Source organism: Urocitellus parryii, chromosome 6 (genome assembly GCF_045843805.1).
Source record: "Urocitellus parryii isolate mUroPar1 chromosome 6, mUroPar1.hap1, whole genome shotgun sequence".
NCBI lineage: Eukaryota > Metazoa > Chordata > Mammalia > Rodentia > Sciuridae > Urocitellus > Urocitellus parryii.
The window spans coordinates 170,504,444-170,530,410 of record NC_135536.1 but is presented as its reverse complement, the minus strand read 5'-3'; the positions used below and the strand labels follow the sequence as shown (position 1 = coordinate 170,530,410).

Genomic DNA, 25,967 nt, shown 5'->3' with positions numbered 1-25,967 from the left:
CTTGATTTCCTCAGTCCTAAGTCCTGAGAGGGACAACCTCCTTCAGGAAGCCCATAACCAGAATGGCTGGGGTCACCGAGACAGAACTGGTCTGCTGCCGGCATTCCCATCAATGTCAAAAGTCCCAGGAATGCGTCATTAGTTGGGAGTTCTTTGGAAACAGAAGTTCCAAATATACTTTGGACTCAGAATAAAAACTCCATTGCCCAATCTTCCTTGCAGCTTGGAGTGACCACATGACTAAATTCCAGCCAATGGGAAGGGAGTGCAAGTGACGTATGCTACTTCTGGGTTCGATTGACATGTGCTTTCCATTTCCACTCTTTCTCTTTTCACTGGAGGGCTGTAGACATGGTGGGGCCATAGTGAACCTCACAATCAAAGACCACCTTTGATGGAGGAAAGTAAAATAGAAGGATCTTGAGCCCCAACACTTTATACCACCATAGCATACCCAGACTAGCAGGCAAGAGAAAAACAAAATTCTATCATGTTGATGTCATTGTATTTGATCTCTTATAAGAGAAGCCTGAGTTGTATTCTGCCTGGTACAAAGTTTCTTGGCAACTCTATGAGGTCTCAGATACTATTCTGATCCACCCAAAAAGTCCAGGGTGGGCTTTGAGAAGAAAGATATGAAGGAACAGTGCCTCCTTTGGAAGAGAAATGGAGAGACAAGAAGAGACCCAGAGAAAAGGTAGAGACAGAGAAAGAAGGGGACAACAGGACCAGCTCAATTCTTTTCAGGATCCTGCAGAGGCCATACCCTCCCGGGGTAGACTGGGTTTCACCATCTCCTCTTACCACCCATTTTTCTTGGGGGTGAGAGGCTTGGAGCCAGTCATAGAAAGTCAGATGTCACTGTGCTGTTTGCACAGAGGTAGGTAAGACCCAACGCCACCTCCTTCACATTTCCAGAGTCATCACAGATGCCAGCAACCTCCTCTTCCTGAGGGCAGGTAATGCCACTGGTCAGCTCAGGGGCAGAGCACAGGATGAAGTTCCACGTGTGGCTGCATCAGGATCAATGAGCTTCTCACAAAGAAAATCCTGGTCACAGGACTCTGGGTGCACAGGAGGGCCATCCCCCTACCTCCAGCCCCCAGCCCCCAGCCCCCAGCCCTTGGTAAGAGTCCCAGGGGAATTGGTAGGAGTTTTGAATGACTAAAACTGACACCAGATGGGTGATCAGGAGAAGAGGCACATCCCAGTGGAAGGGAAACAGACTTTCACCCTTGATCAGGTGACAGGCAGGCTCAGGAGTGGGGAAGAGAGACCTCAAAATAAAAGTCAAAACATCTCGGAAGTGTAGGTGATGCTAAGACCAAAAAATCTACCAGAATCAGGGAGCCAGTCCCCCAGCAAACACCCAGTGGCTGCTCTCAGCCTCAGAATCTTGCTCTCCCCCTCTTCCAAGTGATGCCAGTTCCCTTCCCAACTCCCCATGATTGTAGGAAATGACCACAAATTCCACCCCCTGGTCCCAGGCACCATCTTATCGATGAGTGCAGCCTCTAGATGCCAGCCAGGCCTCATGTCTGCATGTGGCTGTGCGTTGACTGAGTGATTACCTGCGTAGTGTCTTTCTGAGGCGCCATCTCCACAGAATTCTCGCCCACATTCAGTTTATGAAAACGCCTCCTCCTACATGCAGGAAGGGAGTCAGAGAGGCTCCCTGCTCCCTACCACCTGCCCTCAACCTCCCTCCCCACCCACATGCTGGCCCAAGACTGCCCCCTATACAGAGCAGGGGAAGCCCTGTGCACCATGGGATACCTTATCTTTTTTTTCCTCCCTGGCCCATTCTGTAGCCCAAACAGGGAAGGGAGAAGAAAAATAAAAAAGCTACAGAAAGATGGATGGAGAGGCAACTCTGGAAGGGATTCCCAAATTTGGAAGAGGTGGGCTGGGAAGTATGTGGCTTGTGAATTTGGGAAGAGGAAGGTTCCCCTAAAGGATATGGGGCAATGTTGGAGGAAAAGGGCATAGAAAGGCGGCCCACCCTCTCGCTCTAGACCCACCTCCAGTTGTAGCAGGCCCCCAGGCCCAACAGCAGGCACAGGCAGCCCAGTAGCAGCCCCAGGACCCACAGGAGCCACTGGAACACATGTAGCCGGTGCAGGGCTGGAATGTGGAGGAGTGCTCAGGGGACAGCTGTGGCTCATGGTCCCCAGTGCTCCCTCCCAACACCTTGGCCCACCCAAGATGAAGACTTCTATTCTAACTTTCCCTTCATTTCCAAGCCCCCGCCCCCGCCCACCGCCATGCAAGAGCGCTCTAAGCAATCTTTTAGACTACAAAGATAGTCTTATGGCAGCCAGACAGACTCAGGGAAGACAATCTTTGGACCTGAGATCTGTGCCTTTGTGCAGAGTGGCCTGGGAGCCCCCTCTCCTCACCTCTGACCCCAAAGTAGGTGGAGGCAGAGGCAGAACCCAAGGCATTGGAGGCAGAGCACACATATTCCCCCTGGTCACTCGGCCGCAGCTCCTTGATGTCCACCCTCAGGGCATTGGGGGAGGCCGAGATATGGATGTGTGGCTCAGTGGGAGCTCCCTGAGGCTTGCTGGAGGCCACCAGTCGGCTGCCAAGGTGAAGGGTCAGGCTGGCAAAGGGCTCACTGTCCACTTGGCAGACCAGGATACCCTGGAGGCCACCCTCAGGCTCCACAAAGACTGTCATGGTGGGCACCTTGGGAGGGTCTGTAGGGAGAAAAAGAGTATAGTGATTGTAGGAAATGACTACAAATTCCACCCTTCCTGCACCCATGCAGCTTGTCTGGTACCCCTCCCATGAAGGGATAAAGCCTATTTCCTCACTTTTTGACTCTGTAATTCACTTCAACCAATTAAAGGCAAAAATGACATTGAGGGACTTCAGAGATAGACCTCAAGAAGTCTTGAAATTTCCACTCTGCTTCCTGAAATGCAACCACGTGGGAAGCCCAGGCCAGCCTGCTGAACACATGTAGCCCAATCACAGCCATAAGAATGAGACCATCTTGGACAATCCAGCCTCAGTGGAGCCACTAAACAATGGCAGCCACATGCAGTGAGATCCCAACTGAGCCTAGCCCAAATTTTTGACCCATAGAATTGTGAGTTTGGGGTAGCTTGTTACATAATAATAGCTAACTGCTGCAGAGGTAACTTGTTACATAGTGATAGCTGACTGCTGCAGCATGGGTGCAGCATGGAGCAGAAGACCAAGGCTGACAAAGGCCTCCTGTCTGCCAGGCACTCAGAATGCTTTATCTCCTGTATTTCTCCCAAGAAGATGTATTCCCCATTTTACAAAAGAGGAAACCATGACAGATGAACCAGAGCATACAGCCAGTTGACAGCAGGATTCCATTCCTGTAAAGCCTTTACTCTTGGCAGAAAGCTGAGGAGGAGGACCTGAGGGTCATGGAGGATGTGGGGAGACCAAGGCTGGTGGAAGAGGGTTCACACTTACAGAGCACACGGAGCATGACTGGAGCAGAGGTGGTGGCCCCAGAAGGGAGGTCGGCCAAGCAGTGGTACAGCCCAGCCTGGGCACGGGCCACGTGGGTGAAAGTGAGAGTGGACACAGGCTCCGTGTGTAGTGGTCGGCCATTCCAGAACCATGTGAAGGTGGCGTTGCTCACAAGCCCAGGGCCACCAGGGAGGTGGCAGCTCAAGTTCAGTGCTGCACCCTCAGGCACATCCAAGCCTGGCTCAGCTACCACACGCACGCCTGCAGGCCAAGGATGGGAAGGTGGTCAGTGAGTTGTACCTGCCTCTGGGCATTGCAGGGAGGTCTCAATCTGTCTTGGGATCTGTACCTTGCAGGATGGGACTGCCTCTCCCTTCATATTGAGGGCAAGAAGAGGGCTGTCCCACATCCATACTCTGGGGCTCCCAGGACAGGACTGTGCTTCCCTTACAGACAGGCCGTCTGACAGATGAGGATCTCCACCCCATTTTGAGGGTAAGGCTGTCTCTCTCCCTGCTCCAGGCTTTTCCAGGGCAGGTCTGGGACCCCCATCCCAGATTGGGCTCTATGAGGGTGGGGTTATCTCCTTTCCATCACCACTTCCCTTGGACATCGCAACACCTCCCCCTTGCTGTTCACCACCAGAATGGGCAACCTTCTCCATCAGAATAGACTTCTCAGGGCAGGGCTCTCTCATACACCTTCAGGACAGTCCCCTCTAGTGGAAATCCCAGCCCCCTCACGTGGACTCTGGCCTCAGTGCCTGAACCCCAAACCCAAGCTCCCTTCTTGCCTCTCCTTTGTTACTCACCTTCTGCCTGCAGCTTCCCACTGGTGCTGACGGAGCCCAGCAAGTTGCGGGCTGTGCAAACATAGGTGTCGTCATCACCTGCATGCACATCTTGCACCTGCAGCCGTAGCGCATTGCGGGCCACCTGCACATGGCCCTGCCTCGGTGCTGAGTCATGGAGCCCATTGCTGGTAGCTAACACCTTGCCATTGTGGGACAGGGTCAGCTCGGCAGGAGGTTCGCTGTCCACAGTGCACTGCATCACGGTCATGGATCTGGCCCTCGAGTCACGGAAGGAGGACAGGACGACATCTCGAGGGGCATCTAGGGGTGGGGCAGGGCACAGATGGGAGTGTTGCCTATGCACTGCCCATTGACCACCTGCCTGATGCTGTTGAGGTGGAAGCCTCTGGACAAATGGTCACTTTCTAGAAGAAACATCTCAGGAGTCCTGTAGGCAGAGTCCTCCAGGCAGGATTTGTAAGGCCATAGGGTGTCTTTTCTCATAACCTATGTCCTTGTTTCTCCAAATGCCCATTCCTGAGCCCATTGCAGTCCCGTGCCCTCCCTCACTGAGCCCAGAAGCACCTCCCACCACCCTCACCCCAGGCAGCCCCAACCAGCCTCCCCCACTCACAGAGGACTTTCAAGGCTGCAGGCCGGGAGCTGCGTGTGCCCTGGGCATCCTGCACCTGGCAGGAGTAGGCACCTGCGTGAGCCCTTGTGGCCACCGGGAACTCAAGTGAGGTGCCTGGCCCCTCCTGCAGCCAACGGCCATTGTGGTACCAGGTATAGAGGCTGGGTGGGCGGGCTGCGGTGTCCTCACATGTCACTGTGATAGGGTCCCCCTCAGATACAGTAGCCGAGGGAGTGAGTGTCACCCGTACACCTAAGACAAGAAAGAAGGTCAGGGTCTGTTGGGGCCAGCCAGACACCACAGCTGATTCCCACCCCTGTGGCCCCCACCTGGCCCCCACGCACCCTCTAGCCGCAGCTCCAGGGATGTGTTGGCCTGGCCGAGGGGGCTGTGGGCAGAGCAGCTGTAGAGCCCCTCATCACTCAGCTGTGGCTCCTGTAGTTCCAGGCGCAAGGTGTTTGGGACAGAGGTAGCAGTTGAAGAGGCCAGGAGGCGACCGGCGTGGCTGAGGATCATTTGGGCAGGTGGGCGGCTGTCCACAGTGCACAGTATCAGAGCCAGCTGCCCACCGCGGCTCTCTAGAAGGTAGGTCAGACGCAGGCTGCGGGGTGCATCTGTAGAGACCCGGAGGGCATACAAATCCAGATGAAAGTCTTGCAGAGGCCTGTTTTAAAGTGCATAGGGACTGAGGAGGGCCCTGGCTCCCCACCCCACGGGCCCTCTAATTATCCAATTTGGGCACTACTCCTCTGCCCTGAAAAGATCTGTCTCTATTGCCCCCAAGTCTAATCCCCTTGTCCAGTGCTCCATCAGCTGGCTGGGTGCTGAGTCCTTGGGCTAAATGCCTGTGACACTCTGGCCATTCCCTGATCCCTGTGAGCTGCTGTCGTTCCTTTCAACCCCACCCTGCACCCAACCAGACTCACAGAGGATGTCCAGGGTGGCAGGTCTGGAGAGGTGGGGTGGCTGGCCAGGGAGCCCTACACCACAGCGATAGGAGGCAGCATCTGTGACCGTGACATTGGGCAAGGAGATGGAGCGGGCACCACGGCGCTGCTGCCCATCCTGGTACCACGTGTAGGTGAGCTGGGCCAGGCTGGCGGCCCATACAAGGCAGGTCAGGTTCACCTGCTGCCCCTCCTGCACCACGGCCTTGGGCCACACCTGCACACTCACAGCTGGGGAGAGAGGGAGGGCAGAGGACACCAGTGAGCATCTTGAGGCTGTTCAGGTCTTGAGGCTGAGCTTAGGAAATGGCTCACTGTTTCTTGGATGGTCCCAAATGGAACTCTGCAGAGTCCTAGAAGGTCCCAAGCCCCTCCCTGCCCCTGGTGGAAGGCAAATGGGGTGAACACCATGAACCCTACACTATGGTGGTTTCCCCTGATTAGTTTTATCTACTGGGGCATCCAAGAAAAATCCTGTTTTAAAAAGGCTCCTCTGGGAAACTTAAGCCTGAAGATCACTGGGCTTAGGCAGCATGGGAATGGAGGCTGTCCTTATGCTCCCAGGCTTCTGGGGTCCTCTCCCACCTTCTCTCCCCTCTTCTATGAGACACATGTGTGTGCGCGCATGCGCGCACACACACACACACACACACACACACACACACACACACTGACCCTGGGCATCGAAATTGGCTGAGGCAGAGGCCCAGCCTAGAGTGTTGGTGGCCTCACAGGTGTAGACACCCTCATCCTCCAGCACTGCGTTGTGAATCTCCAGGCGCAGTGTATTGGGGGCCACAGCTGCCTGCAGCCGAGGAGAGTTGCTTGCAGGTTCTGTCACACCTTGTAGGGTGGAGGCCACAAGGCGGTCCCCATGAAGCAGTCGAAGCTGTGCTGGAGGGTCACTGTCCACACGGCACAGGAGGAGACCCAGTCGCCCTGGGCCTGTGTCCATCAGGGTGGTAAGTGTGGCTTGGCGTGGAGTGTCTACACCAGGTGGGGAATGGTCAGGGTGTGGCCCAGGGTCCCTAATCCAGGGCTCTGTCATGGTGGCAGAGTCCAGGACCAGGAAATGCATCCTCTCCCCCACATGTGAATGAGAAAACACTCTTACAGGACACATGGAGGCTGACTGGAGCGGCCAGGCTGGTGGTTGCTGAGCCTGGGGCCTGAGCTTGGCAATGGTAGGCCCCAGCTTGCTTCAGAGTTATGGCTGCAAAACGGAGTGTGGCAGAGTTCGACTCTGGGAGGAGCTGGCCATCTCGATACCAGTGGTATAAGGTCCCTTCAGGGACCCCCGTGGGCACCTGGCAGCTCAGGACCACAGCCTGGCCTTCCTGGAGCTCAGGCGATGGTGAGACCTGGACCCAGGCTCCTGCAAAGAGAAACCAAGGGCTGGTGGGGGCTTGCCAACATTGCTCCTGCAGTCTGGGACTGTACGTGTCTCTGCCCAGGACTGCAAAACTCCGCCCCTATATCCAGGAGCCACAGCTTTCCTCCAAAGCATTTCCCAGGGTCCACTTTTAGCTCCATCTCTGCTTTCCTGCCCAACTTGCCTGCATAGACTCCACCCTGGTTTTTCACCACCCACCACCTGGAGTTATGGTTTTGCTCTATCAATCTTGCCTACCAGTGGGTAGGCTTTATGGGAACCAGGCTTGTGTGACCTGTAACCCCATCACCAGGTATAGCACCTGCATGTGTTAGCTCTTGATAAATGTTGGATTGACCCATGAAGCACTGAAATAGGAGGGGTTTAGGTCATGGCGAGGGCTATTGGTTGACTATGAATGGGACTATGTGGGTGGCCCAGGACTTGAAGGGAGGTTGGCAGCTGTGTGACCTTGAGTACTTTCTAGCCCTCTCCAGCCCAGTCCTGCACTCAGGCTCCAGGCAAAAGAGTCCAGGTATTGGGCAGTAAGCAAAGGTCAGCTTCTTGATACCCCCTGGCTCTGGAGCAGGAGACCAGGGTGGAGGTGGGGAGGAGGGACAGCTGGGATGGTAACTGAGAGCACAGGCCATATCAGGACCAGAACCAAGTTGGTCCAGAGTTAGCAGAATCAAGTGCCCATGAGCAAGCTCCTAAAACTCTGACCCTCAATTTCTCTGCCTGTGAAATGGGTATAATAAGTAAGAAAATATACACAGAACCAAGATCCAAAGTAATGCCCCAAAATTGCTGTTGCTTGTCACTGTGGGAAAAGAAAAGTTTATTTTTCTTTGGCCTTTGCTTTGCAGACAATATCTTTCCTTTTTTGTTTATTTGCTTAGGGATAATTTTTGTAGAGAATATATACATATATACATACATATTATATAAATATGTATATATGAATATGAATGAAGAATATGAATATGTATAAGAAAGAATATACACATATGTATATGTGCATATATACATAATATACATACACATTCAGTTTTGCATGAGAATACCTACTATGTAACAGAATTATAGTGTTACAAAATAAGTTATGCCACAAAGTGCTGGAACCAAGCAAACCATCTCGTGCAATTGCTGCTGCCTCCTAGTGGTTTCTATAGTTATTACAAGTGAAAATATCTAGTGGAAGTCAGGCATGGAGGCACATACCCGAAATCCCAGCTATTAAGGAGACTGAGGTAGGAGGATTGCAATTTGACGCCAGCCTCAGCAACTTAGCAAGATTCTGTCTCAAAAAGAACTGGGGGTGCAGCCTTGAGTTCAATCCTTTGTACAAACAACAAAAATCTAGCAGGAGGCATTCTGCTGACTGGTTAGAAACTGTCCCCTAACCAATGCTAAAAGACTCACATTTCTGCACAAAATTGATGGCACCCCAGCCCCAAGTCTGACCTAAGTAGCCTCCCTGGGCTTCAGTGTCTTTCACACCATGAGAGCACTGACACTCACCTCGGACCTGGAAGAAGAGCGAGGTGTTGGCTGATCCAAGAATATTTGTGGCCTCACAGCGGTAGCTTCCAGAATCTCGAAGACCCAGTTCTCGAATCTCTAGCTGAAGGGAGTTGGCCATGGCCTTGGCCTGCAGCCTGCCATGGGATGGGAGCTGGGGTCCCAGACTGCTAGCCAGGAGGCGCTCTTCATGGAATAGGGCTAACTGAGCCAGGGGACGACTGTCCACAGTGCAAACGAACAGAGCCATGTGGCCCTGGCCCACGTCCAGGAGGGCCGACAGCTTTGGTGGGTCTGGGGGATCTGCAAGAACAGGGAGAACTCACGATACTTCAGCCCATCTCACCACATTCCAAGTGCCACGCCATGGCCCCTTCTCACTGCACACGCACAGCCCAAGCCCAAGGTAGCCCATGGCCAGTCCAGGCTCTTACCTCCCCAGCCCTTTGTGCCCCTGAGCCCCTCCACCCTCCAATCCCCAGCTGCCCTTGACCATAACTCACAGAGCACACTCAGGATCACAGGAGCAGAGAGCTGAGCACCATCCTCCATGAGGAGGCGACAGGCGTAGAGGGCAGCATCGGTTCTGGCCACGGACAGCAATCTCATAGTTTCCAGGGGACCCTGGGCCCACAATGCCCCATTCCGGAACCAGGAGAAGTTGGCAGGGCTGCCTGTGGCTTCCTGGCTCACATTGCAAGTCAGGTTGGCCTCTGAGCCCTCCCAAAGCGTGTTGGATGGTGTGATGACCAGGACTGTGGCTGGACAGCAGGCATCATGGGCTCATGAGAGATAGACCCCACTATGACTACCCCCTGCCCAACCCAGGGGCCTGGAGCAGGGAGGGAAGGAGATCCCTTGGGCTGCCCACAGTGTAGGAAAGACAGCAGACGAGCTTATGGGAGAGCCCATGAGAAGCGGGTACTAGAGGACATGGAGACCCAGGCCAGAGAGGGGGCATAGTAAAGGAGACAGAGGACAAGACAGCCCTACTGTCCTTTGCTCAGAGATCAGCCTCACAGTTCCAAGCCTGTCCCCGACCAAAACTGAGCATAGGAAGGATCTGAAGCTTTGGCTTCCCTCAGCATGGAGGTTTCCCAAAACAGATAGTCAAAAGACACCCAGGGGGACCCCACTCTGTCACTGGGAGCAGCTTTGCCTCCCACTGCTGAACAGGGGTGTTTTTGCCTGATCAGCCCTCCCCAGAACAGGAGAGGCAGAGGCGGGAGCTCCAGCCCCTAGCCCCCAGCCCACCGGTCCCCTGCACCCACTCACCCTGGGCATTGAAGATGGCCGAGGCTGAGGAGTTGCCCAGGGCATTGCTGGCCTCACACAGGTACAAGCCCTCGTCCTCCACCACTGGATTGCGAATCTCCACACGTAGCGAGTTGGGGGCTTTGGTGATTTTTGCACGCTGGGAGCAGCCCCCACAGGTGCTGCAGCCACTGGCTGGTGACAGAGAACTAGCCACAACATGGTCCTTGTGGAGCAGCCTTAGCTGAGCAGGAGGATCACTTTCCACCCGGCACAGGAGGACACCAAGCCGTTCAGCCCCAGCTCTGGCAGCATTGAGATCCAGCTGGGTGGTGAACAGGGGCTGGCGTGGGGGGTCTGTGGGGAGGAAGAACATGGCCACTCATCCCATGGCCACAGGCTGGCTAGGCTCCCAGGACATACTGAAAAAAGGCATGTCCCTAGATTGACCACAAACAGCTGTGCAGTTTGTGCACTGCACAAGGGTAACCAGACCAGGGTGGGTGGGATTCAGCCCATGCTCCTGGCTCTCACCTGTGCCCGGGTACTGTATTGAGTCTTCCTAGAAGGAGAGCCATTTGCTAGTCGCAGCAAAGATGCCACATGAGCTAGAGGCCACTCTACAGAAATCCCATCTGCTCCTGAGCCCAGCACCCTCATAGCAGTCCCTTGGAGCCTTGCTCTCGGTTCCATTGAGCTTGCCCCAGGGCCCTACCTGCCTGTCTCTCTGACCTCAAAGCCAGCTCCTGTGATACTGCATAATGCCTTCAAAAGCCTCTTTCTAAAGGTTTCTCAAGAGACATGGTCAAAAGACACCTAGCAGTCAAGTCCACCACATGATCTCACTCACAAAACCCCCGATGAGGCAGCTGCCCTCAACACAAGCCCTGAGACCATGCCCCTGTGCACACTGTCAGGGGAGACTTTCTGGAACTTAAGCATGCTCTACACATGACTCAGCCCCTCTGGATAATATGGAGCATGCACCCTTGGGAGGGTGCAGAGGGGCTGGTGAGGAGCGCTGAGGGGTTCTGACTTCGACCCTCCAGGAATCTGGGAGGGCTCAGCCTCTGGAGTATGTGCACAGGTATAGGAGTTCGGCATCCCTGAGTCACCTGCAGGCAGTTTGGATATGGGGCCATGGTGGCACTGAGACTTAGGGGCAGAAGGACTGAGATTGGAGGGCAGAACTCAGGGAGCAGAGGAAGCCCTGGCTCATTTCCCCTGTGGCCAGGCCTGTGACCACCCTCCTGATGTAGACCCCAGAGGAGGACTGGGCCAGGAGAGCCTGCAGGAAGTGAGGACAGCTGGCAGTCCCCATGGGCTGACCCTCCCCCAGTAGGCAGTGGCTGGTGGCAAGGCTGCTCACAGAGCACGATGAGGACGACTGGCAAGGAGGGGCTGCTGGCGCTGTGGCTGTCCTGGGCCCGACAGTGGTAAGAGCCGGCATCGCTGCTGGAGGCAGCAGGAAGCAGGAAGCTGCTGCTGGGTCCCTCGTGAATCAGGACTCCATTGAGGTACCAGGAGACACGGGTGTCCAGAGTCGGACTCAGGCCGCTCCTGCAGCTCAGAGTCACCGCCTGGCCCTCCACCACCTTGGCTGCCGGACTGATGATGAGGCGGGCAGCTGCAGGAGGGGGAGAAAGGAGGCTTGAAGAGGCTGCGAGGTTCCCACCCTCCATGTCACCTGCCAAAGGAAACCCTGTAGGTTTCTCCTCTCCCCACATGACTGTGGGCAGGTCTGAGCTTTATGGTGGATCAGGAGGATTTGGCCTTGATGCTAATTCAGATCCACTGCAGCACAGTTGAGAAGGTCTCTGAGCCAGAGCCCAGGTTCCTGTCAAAAGCTTAGCTGGATGGATTGGCTACATCTTCCATAGCCTCCGAAGGAAAGGGCAGCAGTTGGAAGACCTCACTTCCTGCATCTGACTCCTAGCAGAGAGCCTGGCCCAAAAGTTTAACAAATAAAAAATAAACGAATGTCTATAAAGGACCCTCCAAGTTCAGAGTCTGAGTATAATCTGCAAAAGTAATGATGTGCATTGCCACATTTCCCTTTTTTGCCTTGGCTTCTAGGAACTTCTGAGGTTAGAATGACCAGATAGCTCAGATCTTTAATATGACCCAACCAACTAGTTCAGCCTCTCCGTTGAGTCATCTGGACTTTTAAAGGGAAGAGGTCAGAGCATGCCTCCTTTGGGGGGGTTTCCCCTATCCACTCCCCTGCAATCTGTGCCCGTGTTACCATTGGCATGGAAGTCCAAAGTGGAGGTCGAATTTCCAAGAGAGTTGGTGGCTGAACACTCATACTCTCCACTGTCAGCTTGTTGCAGGTCTCGGATCTCCAGGCGCAGGGAGTTAGGAGCAGAGGAGATACTGAAGCGTGGGCTGTAATTCCTCTCCCCAGAGCTGGAGGCCAAGATAAGGCCACCGTGTGACAGCACCAGTGTGGCCACAGGCTCACTGACCACGGAGCAGTGAAGGATGCCCATGAGCCCGGCCTGTGTCTCCAAGAAGGCTGTCAGGTCTGGAGCAAGGGGTGGGTCTGTGTGGAGACCAGAGGAGGACCTGTCACCCTCAGATGGAGATGCCCTGTTATAACCTATGACCCTGCACCCTGTTGCCCCATAGTGCCCAGGGACAGAGGGCAACCCTAGAAGCTCCTGAGCACCTGTCAAATGCACTTTTGCTCCTGGGCCAGGCAAATCACTCTGTTGTCCCAGTCGGTCCTCATGGCAAAATTACAAGCAGGGATTGGGACCCCACATTAAAGATGAAAAAAAAATGGTAAAGACCAGATGGTGGACAGCACCTTAACCAAGCCATCAACAGGGACATTACCAGCATGGCACAAACTGACACCAGATGCCTTCCAATAGGATGCACCAGGGTTGACACAGCATCACCCCTGCAACCTTCCTGCCCAAGCTCAGAGTCTTAGGCTATTTGAGTCGCATAAATGCAAATTGAGGAATAGCACAGAACAACTGACCTATGCTCTTTAAGCTTCAATGTCATGAAAAATTAAGAAAGACTAAGGAACTGTCCCAGAGAGACACAACAGAAGAATAAAGAGATATGTATGACAACCAAATGCAAAGTGTGTGCCCAGATCTTGGACCAGAAAAAAAATGTGCTGCTGAGCACAATAATGCACACCTGTGTAGCAGCAGCTCAGGAGGCTGAGGCAGAGGATCATGAGTTCAAAGCCAGCCTCAGGAGTCCTTAGCAAGAAGACTGAAGCAGGAAACATTGTATTACCAGACCTTAAACTATGCTACAGAGCAATAATAACAAAACAACAACATGGCATTAGTACCAAACTAGACATGTAGACCACAAAATACAAGACACAGATACAAACCCACATAAATATGGTTATCTCATACTAGACAAAGGCGCCAAAAACATAAATTGGAGAAAAGATAGCCTATTCAACAAATGGTGCTGGGAAAACTGGAAATCTATATGTAGCAAAATGAAATTAAACCCCTATCTCTCACCCTGCACAAAATCAACTCAAAGTGGATCGAAGACTTAGACACGACAACAGAGACCCTACACGGAATAAGAAGAAAAAGTAGGCCCAGATCTTCATCATGTTGGCTTAGGACCTGACTTCCTGAACAAGACTCCTAAAAAGTAAAATCAAGAATCAATAAATGGGATGGATTCAAACTAAAAAGCTTCTTCTCAGCAAAGGAAACAATCACTAACATGATGAGAGAGCCTACAGAATGGGGAAAAAAAAAATTAGTACCTCAGATAAGGTACTAATCTCCAGGATACGTAAAGAACTCAAAAAACTCAAAGCACAACACAAAACAAAACAAATAACCCAATCAATAAATGGGCTAAGGAACTGAACTGAACTGACACTTCACAGAAGAAGAAATACAATCAATCAGCAAACATGAAAAAATGTTCATCATCTCTAGCAATTAGAGAAATGCAAATCAAAACTACTCTAAGATTTCATCTCACTCCAGCCAGAATGGCAGTTATCAAGAATACAAGCAATAATAAATGTTGGCAAGGATGTGGGGAAAAGGTACACTCATACATTGCTGGTGGGACTGCAAAGTGGTGCAACCAATATGGAAAGCAGAATGGAGATTCCTCAGAAGAATTGAAATGGAACCACCATTTGACCCAGCTATCCCACTCCTCAGGTTATACCCAAAGGACTTAAAATTAGCCTACTACAGCGACATAGCCACATCATTGTTTATAGCACCTCAATTCACAATAGCTAAACTATGGAACCAATCTAGATGCCCTTCAACAGATGAATGGATGAAGAAAATGTGGTACAGTTACACAATAAAACATTACTCAGCCTCAAAGAAGAATGAAATTATGGCATTCGCAGGTAAATGAATGAAACTAGAGAATATCATGCTAAATGAAAAAAGCCAATTCCAAAAAAACAAAAGCCAAATGTCTTCTCTGATAAGCAGATGCTGATTCATAGTGAGGTGAGGGGATAGGGAAGAATGAAGGAACTTTGGTTTGTGTAGAGGGAAGTGAGAATGAGACAGACATTTACCCTATATACATGTATGATTGCACTACTGTAGTGACTGCACCACGTACCACCAGAGGAATGAAAAGTTGTGCTCCATATGTGTACAGTATGTCAAAATGCATTCTACTATAAAATAAATAAGTAAATAAAAATTTTTAAAAAAAGAATGGGAAGTTATACTCCATGGATGTATGATATCTCAAAATACATTCTGCTGACATGTATAACTAAAAAGAACAAATAAATAAAAATTAAAAATAAAAACAAAGCCAGGGCTGGAATTGTAGCTCAGTGGTAGAGCACTTACCTGGCACATGTGGGGCACTGGGTTCAATCCACATAAAAATAAAGAAATAAAATAAAGTCATGATCCATCTACAGCTAAAAAAAAAAAAAAGAAACTTAAAAAAAAAAAAGAAAAAAGAAAAAAAGGCCAGCCTCAGCAACAGTGAGGTGCTAAGCAACTCAGTGAGACCCTGTCTCTAAATAAAATACAAAATAGGGCTGGGGATGTGGCTCAGTGGTTAAGTGCCTCTGAATTCAATCCCCAGAACCCACCCTCCCAAAAATTTTTTTTGTTCTAAAAGACATTGTGGAGTCAATTGCTAAAATTTGGATATGGACTATAGGTTAAATAATCATCTTGGATCAATGTCACACATACTGAGTGGGATCTTTGTACTGGGGTTATGTAAGAGATTGATCTTAGGAAATACTCACTTGAGGAAGTAAGGGGAAAAGAGACATCATGTCTGCAACTGTAACGATGTAAATCAAGATGGTCCTCAATTTACAATTAATCCGACTTTATAACGGTGTGAAAATGATACACATTCATTAGAAACTGCACTTTGAATTTTGAATTTTGATCCATTCCCAGGCTAGCAATTTCGTGGTATGATTCTTTCTCACATGTGTTGTTGGGCAGTGCAGCCCTCAGTCAGTCCCAAGACCATGAGGGGAAGCTACTGACACCCTACCATATGCCTGTGGCCAGCATTTTGGTGATACAGCATTCCATAAGTCCCAAGAACTAGTCAACACTTTATATTATAAAGTAGGCTTTGTGTTAGATGCATTTGCCCACCTGTAGTTTAATTTGTTTTGAGCATGTAGATTGAAGGTTGGTGAAGCTGAGCTACATTGTTCAGTAGATTCTTGATTTTGATATTTTCAATTAACAAAAGGTTTGAGATGTAGCCCCAGCATAAATTGAGGAGCACTTGTATGAAGGTGGATAAAAAACACATATGTGCACTGTGCATGTACATGGGGAGGGCATATGTGTTTACATAGAGAGTAAATGTGTGTATACATATAAACATATGTGTAAGCGTGTGTGCGCATGCACATAGAGAGAGAGAAAAGGATAAAGTAACATCTAAAATGTTAGTAAGTAGGGACGATAGGTTAAAGATATATAATTCTTTCTACCATTTTTGCTACTCTTCATAAATTTGAACTTATTTCCAAATAAGACTTTTTAAAAGTAGGAGGAAACTGAGGCCTAGAGAGGTCCAAGTCTTTCCAAAGTCAAGGTGTGCAGAACTGGGATGTGAGCGTGGCCTCAGAGCCCCATGCCAGCAACCCCAAGCCTCCCCCAGGGGCTCCACCCTCAGGCTCTGCTCTGGCAGTACCAGTGCCACCCCACCCTGGCCACTTACATTTGACCACCACACTGACAGGGCCAGAGCGCTCGCTGCCCTGGGTGTTCTGCACCTCGCAGAAGTAGAAGCCAGTGTCGGCCCTGGTGGCTGAGGGCAGCTGGAGGGTGGGGGTGTGCGCTTCCTCCAACAGGACATTGTTCTTGTACCAGCTGTAGCGGAGCTCACTGGGCGCCTCTTTGGGAGTGCTGCAGGACAGTGTCACAGTCTGATTCTCCAGGATGGGGTCTGCTGGGCTCACCTTGACCTCGGCCACTATGAGGGAAGCATAGGGTACACTAGAGGGACTCCCAGACAACTTGAGCCCCAACCCCTCAGAGTTCCAGATGGCAGCCAATCAGCTTCAATCTCTATTCAATTCTACTGCACCCCTCCCCATGTAGGGAAGCCTCTTGGAATTGCCCTCCATCTCTGTCTTATTGATGGGGGTCCTCTGGACATCCCACTCTGTCATGTGTCCCCCAGTGAGGCAGAGCTGGGATCCACATCTGCATCCCAGAGGCACAGAGCTACTCCTCTGGCTCTGCCCTGGCTCTGCTCTCCTCAGTTCCATGGCCTGGAGCCCCCACCCCACCCTCTGGCTCGATCCAGCCTCACCCAGGACTCACTGAACACATGCAGGCTGACTGGGGGTGAGACTGAAGAACCAACGCTATTCTCAGCTTGGCAGGTGTAGACTCCCGCGTCGCTCCAGGCTGCCTGGGACAACTGTAGCACACGACCGGTGGCTTTTAGGAGCTTCCCGTCCTTGAACCACTGCACGGAACTGATCCCAGGGTAGCTGCTGTTCACTTGGCAGGTGAATGTGACCAGATCACCTGGAAGGATGTTCCGCCCCGCGGGGCTGAGGAGGACCTCCACGTCTTTAGGGGCATCTGCAAGTCATGATGCAGGTGTGGGGTAAGGGAGGGGGTAGCACACCTCTCATTTCCTTTCAAAACTCTGCTCTTTGCACTCAGAGCAAACATCAGTCCCAAGAGTTCCTCCGTCCTGCCCTCCTCTACCCCAGACACATGCCTGCCCCCTTCCTTTTCCACTGAGGCTCTGATAATGCGATGCTTGGCCTGGCGTCCAGCTTGTGCAGCCTTCTGTGGTTTTCTGCTTCAGGGGGTGAGTTGCATGAGCAAGGTCATGGGCACCACTTTGCTTGCTTTAGTGGCCTGTGGTGGTTGTTGGTGAGGGACCAGCCCCTTAATGGCAGGGGCCAAAGGGTTTGTAAGGAAGGAACTGGCAATACTAAGAAACTACATTTCTTTAAATCTTGTTCCAAGGCCTCTTTCTATGTAAACATGCTAATAAACGCTAATATTTCCAAGTGTCCAGCACTCTTCTAACTACCTTACCTGTGTCAACTCCTTTCATTTAAAAAAAAAAAAATTTAGTTGTAGTTGGACACAAAGGTATTGTACCTTTATTATTTTTTTTTATTTATATGTGGTGCTGAGAATCGAACCCAGGGCCTCAATCGTGCTAGGCAAGCGCTCTACCGCGGAGCCACACCCCCAGCCCCTTATTTCCATTCAATTCTGAAATAGGAATGAGGAATCATTAGCTCTACTAAGCAGATGAGAAAACAGATGGGAAACAAGTGGCTAGCCCAGTGTTTATTCATCTAGTGGATGGAGGCCAGCAGACTGGTGCTGGTATCCACTGGTGCCTGTGGATAGTAATTGTTCTAGAACAGCTGCCCCATTTTATTGAGATGGGATGAAGCATAACCAATGGAAACCGGGGCTTTCTCCCCATTGACTCGGCCCAGGCCCCAGTGATACCCTGGTCATTGTGACCATGTGCAGCTTAAAGCAGAAAAAGTGTAGACTCCATCTTACCAGCTCCTCCAGAGAGGGTACTTGTCGCCAACCTAGGGAGGGGGCACTTGTCACCAACCCCCAAAGCTACTTGGAGTCTTACCTATTCCTTGACCTTTTGTGTCTCCCCTTCTCTGGCCTTGAGGATTGACCCTTTCTTTGAAGCCAACAGAGTTGGAACAGAACCATTCAACTTGGCTCTCAGAGCATAACACTCCCTCTTCATCAGCACTGCCCTGACTGTATGCCTGGTTTTGCCTCAGGGACACAGTCTCTGTTCCCCTCTCTCCATTGGGGAGCCACGGACACGGTGCTCAGTAACGAGGGCAGGACCCCTCGCACACTCACACTGCACTTGGAGGCGAATCTTGCGCTGACTTCTGAAACTGGACACTGAGACCTCGCAGAGCAGTGTCCGGTCATGGTCCTGCCATGACAGGACTGTGTGAAGGGTCTCCAGGTGGCCGACACCGGTGGGGTCAAGCTTCTGGAAGCTGGAGGTGACAGAGCGAGTGGGGTCCTGGCCCTGCCATGTCAGGCTGACTGGCTTCTCCAGGCACGAGTAGGGTGTGGAGCAGTTGAAGTTCACTTCCATGCCCTCTCGCAGCTCCATGGGGGAGGCAATGATGGGCTCACTGGGCTTCTCTGAGGACAAAGACAGGTGTGCTCAGGACTCCCCTTTGCCACACCTGAGACCTCTTGCCCTGGAAGCCCCAGCTGAAAGGGGAGACCTGATCAGGGGACTTAATGGCAAAGTGAGGCTACTTTCAACCTCCAGCCCCACTTTGGTGAATGCACAGGTTTGCTGGGGCTCAGAGTGGGAGAGGGTGGCCAGGGGCTGGAATTGAGGTTGAGAAGGGACCAGGGTGAGGTTTAGGACAAAGTCTGATGCTATGAGCCATTGGGTCTAGAAGCAGCTTGGAAGTTCTTTCCAGACAGTAGCGAAACTCCCCATTCCTCACCTGTCACAGAGACCGAGGTGCCTCTGACATCAACCCAGCGGTTGATATCACTGATCTCAAAGCGGAAGTTGTAGGTGCCTGAGTCCTCAGGCCTCAGGTCCTTCAGCAAAAGGTTGCAGACTTTGTGTTGCACATTCCCCAGCAGCTGGGCGCGGCCGCGGAACCGTGCCTCCACCAGTGTGGGATTCGCAGAGTGGGTCACCACCTGCCGCTGGCCCGAGTATTCATAGTACCAGATGGCTGTGATGCCGTCGGGCACTTCCACGTTGGCAGGGAAGCTGAAGATGCAGGGGATGAGCAGGCAAGACCCCTTCACTCCCTGCACAGTCGTGGGACTAGAGACACCCCATGAGGTGTGGCCTGGTGACAGGGTGGGAGAGAGAGACATAGGGGAGGGTGATACAGGCCTTGGGACACCACATGCCCTGCCATTCACCCCAGAAAAGGTGCCTCAGGTAAATCCCAAAAACCATGCCCTGCCCTACCCTCACAGCGCACCCCTAGCTCAGGCTAGCTCAATGTCCTAGGGGTACGGTACGGATATCCCTTGGGGGCTGCTCAGAGGCCTGGCAGGGTGGCTTCGAGAGGAAACTTGGCCTCCTGCTCAGCATCCTGCCACTGCCTGCCTCTGACCCCTCTTGACCTCAGCAGCCAAACCTGACCAAGGCATATCCAGTCTGCAGAGGGCTGGATCTTCTGAGGCTGGGGCCTGGGACATAAGCTTACCTGGTGGGAAGAATGAGGCCAAAAGGAGCAGCCAGAACAGGAAGCCCATAGCAGGTCCTCAGGTGGGTTCCAGTGCCTAAGAGGTGGTACACAGAGTGGCTGAGCATGCAGGAGCCTCCCAGGGCTACCCCAGGCACTGAGGGTCCAGCCCTGTGTCTCCACCCGCTGAGCTGGCCAACCTAGGAGAGGACCGTGTTCCTAAGGATGTCTAGGGTGGCCGCCAGCAGGGAGCCAGGAGCCCACGTTTCCTGTCCAGGCTCTGCACAGAAATGCCCTCACTGGGTGGTGTTTCCAAGAAAACTTTCTGCTCCCCTTTGCCCAAACTCAAGTTCTGCTTTTCCCCGCCCCTCAAGAACCAAGGCAGTCACTGGCAACTGAGCAGCTGTTTCTCCCTCCTCCCCTACTCCCTTCCCCATCCATGCTACCCAAATTAACAGGAACTGGAGCCCAGAGAGGTCCAGGGCACCCAGTGAGAATGACAGTGGGTTTTTTTTTCCACTTGAGAGTTTTCTCCCTGTCACCAGCCTTACCAGCTACAGGCCATAATGGAGTTTGATTAAATTTAACCTAAATGCTGCCTTTAAGAATCACTCCTCTGTTCAAAACCCTTCTATGGCTCCCAACTCTCAGTGAGATGTGAAAGGACCCCTTTCTTGCTCCCTGCTCCATCCCATTCCCTGTCCCCACCAACCCACTGTGGGGCCAGTCTTTCTGCTCAGCAGCTCCCTAGCTACCCAGCTCTGTCTCTACCATAAATGGTCTTTGCCTGCTGAAATCTTATTCTGCCTTCAAGGTGCAGCGCACGTGGGACTTTACACTGGAACTTCTCCTTTGGAGTCTTTGGAGTCACCCCAGCGCTCTCTCTGTGTTTGCCTTGTTCTTGGTGGCCTCCATTTTGGAAAACCTAGGACTGAGGCTATAGGAGCCCCAGCAGTACAGAGCCCCCCAGGCACACCAGGGTCTCCCTCAGTTGGTGAGAGAGGGCTGTGGGTCCTTAGGGGTTCAGAGTAGAGACAGGGAGGTGACAGAGCAAGTCTAGGTGTAACATGCCTACTGTATACTGTGCACAAGAAGGCACCCCATGCCATGGAGTGCCTCTGGTGGGGAAGGAACGCCATGGAGTACAATAGATGTTAAGTCCAAAGGGGAGAGATAGCAGAAACTACTGAAGCTCTAAAACTCTTAGAGGATAACATGGGTGAAAATCTTCATGGCTTTAGATCAAGCAATGCTCCTTGAGCATGTCATCAAAAACAAAAACACAGGAAAGGGAAACAGAAACTGACATAATGGTATGTGCCTTTAATCCCAAGTTCCTCTCTGGAGGCTGAGGCAGGAGGATCATGAGTTCAAGGCCAGCCAGGGCAACATAGCAAGACCTCCATCTCAAAAGAAAAAGAGAGAAAGGAAGGAAGGGAAGGAGGAAGCTGAAAGAGAGAGAGAGAGAGAGAGGAAGAAAGGAAAAAATGGACAACTTGACCCTCATCAAAATGAAAAAATTTTGAGGTAGGCATCATGGGCTGTTGTCCCCACTACCTGGGAGGCTGAGGCAGGAAGATCACTTGAGCCGAGGAGTTTGAGCTCAGCCTAGACAACATAGCAAGATTCTGTCTCGAAAAAGACAAAAAGAAGAAAAAAAGAAAGAAAAAGAAAAAATTCTGTGTATCAAAAGGCATACCCATAGAGTAAAAACAAAACAAAAAGATTGGGAGAAAATATTTGCAAATCATTTCAGGGATTAATATCCAGACTACATAAAGAATTCTTACGGGCTGGAGATGTGGCTCAAGTGGTAGCGCGCTCGCCTGGCATGCGTGCGGCCCGGGTTCGATCCTCAGCACCACATACCAACAAAGATGTTGTGTCCGCCGAGAACTAAGAAAAAATAAATAAATATTTAAAAAATTCTCTCTCTGTCCTCCTCTCTCTCACTCTCTCTTAAAAAAAATAAATAAAAATAAAGAATTCTTACAACTCAAAAGAAAAAAAAACTAACTCAGAAAATAGACAAAGGACTTGAATAGACATTTCTCTAATGAAAATAAGCACTCAGTCAATAAACACAGGAAAAAAAATGTTCATCATTAGCCATTAAAGAAATGCAAACCAAAACCACAATGAGCTACCACTTCACATCCATTTAGAATGGCTATCAATGAACAAAGAAAGTAGAAAATGAAAACGAAAAATGTTGATGAGTATGTGAAGATGTGAAGAAGTTGGTATTCTAGTGCTTTTTTTTTTTTTTTTGTACCAGAGATTGAACCCAGGGGTATTTAACCACTGAGCCACATCCCTAGCCCTTTTTATATTTTATTTAGACACAGGGTCTCACTGAATTGCTAAGTAAGTGTCTCACTAACTTGCTGAGGCTGGCTTTGAATTTGCGATTCTCCTGCCTCAGCTTCCCAAGCTGCTGGGATTATAGGGGCTCTCCAAAGGGCCAGGCCCCTTGTGCATTATTGTTTGATGGGAATTTAATGGTATGGAAAACAGTTTGGAGTTTTTTTCAAAAAGTCAACAGGGAGTTACGATGTGGCCTAGCAACTCCATTCCTAGGCATATATTCAAAAAAGCATTAAAAACAGAGATTCAAATCAGTACTTGTACACCAAAGTTTATAGCGGCGTTATGTACAAGAGCCCAAAGGTGGAAACTTCCCAAGGGCCCATCAACAGAAGAATGCATAAACAAAGTGTGGTGTGTGCATACAATGAAATATTAATCTATTGTAAGAAGGAATGCAATTCTGACATTTGTTATAACACATGTGAAACTTGAAATCGTTATGTTGCGTGAAATCAACCAGACACTAAAGGACAAATATTATATAGTTCTGCTTACATGAATCTTCTAGAAAACATAAATTCCTAGAGGTAGAAAATGAAATAGAGTTTACCAGTGACTAAGGGGAGGAAGGAATGGGTAGTTAGTATTTAATGAGTAATGAGCCTCTCTTGTGGATGATGAGAAAGTTCTAGAAAGATAGTTGTGATAGTTACACAACATTGTACTTAATGCCACTGAATTGTACATTCAATGACTAAGTTTTATATTATGTATATTTTATCATATACACTGCTGTCAACTTTGCAATCCTCCCTGGTTCCTGCTGACTCTGCGAAGTGACAGAAGAGCCTGAGGAGGCTGGACATGGGGACAGGAAACTCATGACCTCTCCCAGCCCCCGAGCCCATCTGCCTCATGGGTTATGTGCTGCTGACTCTGCTATGTCCAGGGGCACACCTGGGGAGGGCTGAGCAGATACCCAGGCTTGGACCAGGCCTGGACCAGGCCTGGACCAGGCCTGAGCTGCCATCAGGATGCCCAAGCAGTACTCAGCTCAGTGCAGAAGGCAGAAGGGATGTCCTGGAAGGTAGCACAGCAAAGGGCATGGGCAGGTCAGGAACTCTGCTCCCCCAGGGACCCAGGCCTTTCCTGGGATTGCTCCAGCAGACAGATCTGGTCATTTGCACTGGCCTAGCAGCTCGTCCTCAGTTTTTGGCACTCCTAGGCCTGCTTCCCTTCTGGGAAGACAACCCTGCAGCCTGTATTGGAGATGGGCCCCAGTGGGACTCTGAAGCCCAAAGTTGAAAAAGCAACCTGTTGGGCACATTGGGGTATGTGTGGCCTTGGGGCCCAGACCTATGCAGAGGGTCAGGGGCATTTCTCTGCAGCAGGGGACATTAGCAAGCTATGTCCATGTTGTTCCTGTTACTGGCAGCTGAGCCAAGGAAGCTACCTCGATCCAGCAGGTTGGACTTGGCCATCTGCCCACATAGGAAAACAGCACATGATATAAAAAGGAAAAATTAATTTAATGATGTTTCATCAAATGGTGGAGAAGCAGCTTATTCTTATGCAGGTGGACTGCTGAGTCTAGTCAGCTAAAATCAGGGCAGATTCCTTGGCTTGCTGCAGGTAACATCCCCAGCTGCCTAGTTCTTTCCATCTGGGGTCCTAGAATGGATAACACTGAACTTCACAGAGGAACGGTGGGTTTGGACATATGGAACATGTAGGAGGACCTTTCTAGACCCACCTAGATCACATTCTGCAGAAGTCACCAGTGCTTAGCTTAGCCCTAAAGGGGTCATTCCCATTGAAGACCAGATCAGCTGGCCCATCCCCAAAACCAGCCTTGACCCAGAAAACTGTCCTGGGGTTTGGGAGGAAGAGCAGGGACAACCCCAGAAAGAGAGACCCTCATCCCTGTTTGAAAGGTTGGTTTGGAGGGGAAGGAGCCCCCTGAGCTTGGGTTGGGGCTGGTGAGCATCTAGTGCCCCTGGTGGTAGAGGAACCTTTTCAGTCCTGGACAGGGGGCCATGAATGTACTGGAGGACAAGGAGCTCTGCCACTCTGAAGAAAACCTTCCCTTGGACAATGACTCTTTTGGACAGCACTGCCTTCATCCTGTGTCTCCAAGTTTTGGGTGGTCCCAAGGCAGGGTTTTAAATCCCCAGAACTGTCATGTGGCAGGTTGGATGGCACCCATGTTTGCTGCATATAAGATCAAATGCCTTGGGACATCTTGGAAGGGCAGACTGGGGCCCCAAAGCCCTGACCTCTGATCCCAGAGGCCAAGTCTGATCAGGAAGAAAGGGCCAAGAAGTTTTGCTATAGGCAGGATTCGGTTTCTCTTTCCTGACACCAGGGCTTCTCCCCAACTTCCCTCTTGAGCTGTAAAAGGAGGGACACAGGGTGATAAGGCCAGCTGGAGGGCCCTGGCTTAATATAGGAAGTCGGAGTAGGCGGCAGTTCCAGGAGTAGCTTATTTTCAAAATAAAGGAAAGCCCCAAACACAGGTCCAACATTAATTCTGCAAGCCACAGAATTCATGTATAATATAGAGGGGCTTTTGACGGCAACATTAGAAATTTCACATTTCATTCCTTAAACTGGCTCTAAATGCCCCCAGCTGGAGCCACCCCTCCCTGAGCTGCGACAGACAGTACTGAGGGTCCCTCTCGCAGGCAGATAAAGTGATGGATGGATGGAGTGGGAGAACAGAGGAGATTAAGGCTGGGCTGAGCTTGGACTGAGATGGGGGGTGATGGTTGACATTTGGAATGGAATCTGGGCTGGGATTGGGTTTGCCATGGAAGTGAGAAAGGTGTCTGGGGCAAGGTGACAGGTGAGGTGCAGGTGAGGTTAGGATAAGGCAGAACTGGGTTAGGATGAGGGTGACGGGGTTGGGGTTGGGGCTGGGATAATGATGGTTGGGGTGACCGCGCAAGTGAGATGAGGTTGGAACAGGAACTGGGGCCCACACAGGGTCGGATTAGGATTGGGACTGTGCTCTGCACTGGGGAAGATTTAGGGTGGTAGAGGAATTTAGGTTCTGACTACAGCTCTGGTTGGTGTCTTGGGTTTGGGTTGTTTGGGGATCTAGCCCTCACACCCAGATGACCCCCAGCAAGTCTCAGCCTCTCCCTACTCCCCACCTTCCGCTCTTCCCCTCACCCCGCCCTCCAGGCCCAGAGTTGGGGAGTACCTGCTCCACAGGAGGAAGTGGCTTCGGGGCTAGCAGACCTGCCAAGAAGAAACGGAAGAAAAGCCAGGAGCTCTTGGTGCAGCTGGTTCCCCTGGGTTCTGCCACCCAAGAGAGGAAGATCCAGTCTCTGGTGCTGCTTCCTCTTTCTCAAAGCCTCAGCTCTTTGCCCCAGCCCAGAGTTTGGCCAGGGAGGCAGCTGCAGGCCTTGCACAATACCAGGACAGGAAAGACCTAGGCCCAGGACCTAGAAACACAAGCAAGCAGAAGTGGGGACCGTGGGCCACACGGTGACTCCTCCCAGGCAAAGTAAAAAATGGGGGTAGTGTTTCCTGTTCACCAGCCATGCTCACACCCCTCTCTCTGGGTCATAGAGCCTTTGGAGAGAGGCCAAGGGGAGCACAGTGCTCTTCCCTGATGACTGGGAAGGAAGCGAGTCTGGCCTGGGGTTGGGGAGCATCACAAGGTACCCAGACCAGAGCATTTGTCCTCAAAGCCCTTTGGAAGACTCTCTGTACTCCACTGCCACCTGGATCCTCTCAGAGATTCCCAAGAAGCAGGCCCTGGTTGTGGCGGACACGGACGACTCCAACATCCAGGACCCTGCCTAGGCTGATTCCTCTCTCTCCTTTACTGGTTTTTACCCTCACTCCATGAAGGCAGACAAGGAAAGACCTCTCCACAGCTGGTTCTAATACACGAGTCCATTTTTCTTTTGAGGGCTTACTACGCACACCTGAAATATGGGATCAATGCTAAATCCTTCAAGCAATCTCAGATACAAGTGACAATGCTTTTTTTTTTTTTTTTC

At 51.2% G+C, this 25,967-nt stretch overlaps 1 protein-coding gene across 1 annotated transcript; it reads right to left on the bottom strand.

Annotated features, from left to right (window-relative positions):
- Window positions 1-626: 626 nt before the first annotated feature.
- On the bottom strand, window positions 627-25,241 carry Siglec1 (sialic acid binding Ig like lectin 1). The gene is made up of 22 exons (XM_026385830.2): window positions 25,160-25,241; window positions 19,666-19,741; window positions 18,940-19,299; window positions 18,326-18,622; window positions 16,778-17,044; window positions 16,170-16,424; window positions 12,223-12,522; window positions 11,347-11,604; window positions 9,999-10,334; window positions 9,227-9,484; window positions 8,724-9,026; window positions 6,945-7,205; window positions 6,506-6,817; window positions 5,810-6,061; window positions 5,228-5,497; window positions 4,884-5,135; window positions 4,268-4,570; window positions 3,457-3,717; window positions 2,400-2,702; window positions 2,022-2,124; window positions 1,572-1,644; window positions 627-1,032 (listed from the first exon to the last, which is right to left on the bottom strand). The coding sequence occupies exons 2-22, from the start codon at window positions 19,712-19,714 to the stop codon at window positions 973-975; spliced, it is 5,133 nt and encodes a 1,710-aa protein (XP_026241615.2). The 5' UTR covers window positions 19,715-19,741; window positions 25,160-25,241; the 3' UTR covers window positions 627-972.
- Window positions 25,242-25,967: the final 726 nt, after the last annotated feature.

Excerpts from the sequence above, each read along its gene's own strand:
- Siglec1 (XM_026385830.2), bottom strand. The coding sequence starts at position 19,714 with ATGGGCTTCCTGTTCTGGCTGCTCCTTTTGGCCTCATTCTTCCCACCA. Across the intron at positions 18,623-18,939 it reads CACCTCGGTCTCTGTGACAG|AGAAGCCCAGTGAGCCCATC; the intron begins GTGAGGAATGGG and ends CTTTGTCCTCAG. Across the intron at positions 4,571-4,883 it reads TGCAGCCTTGAAAGTCCTCT|ATGCCCCTCGAGATGTCGTC; the intron begins GTGAGTGGGGGA and ends CCCCACCCCTAG.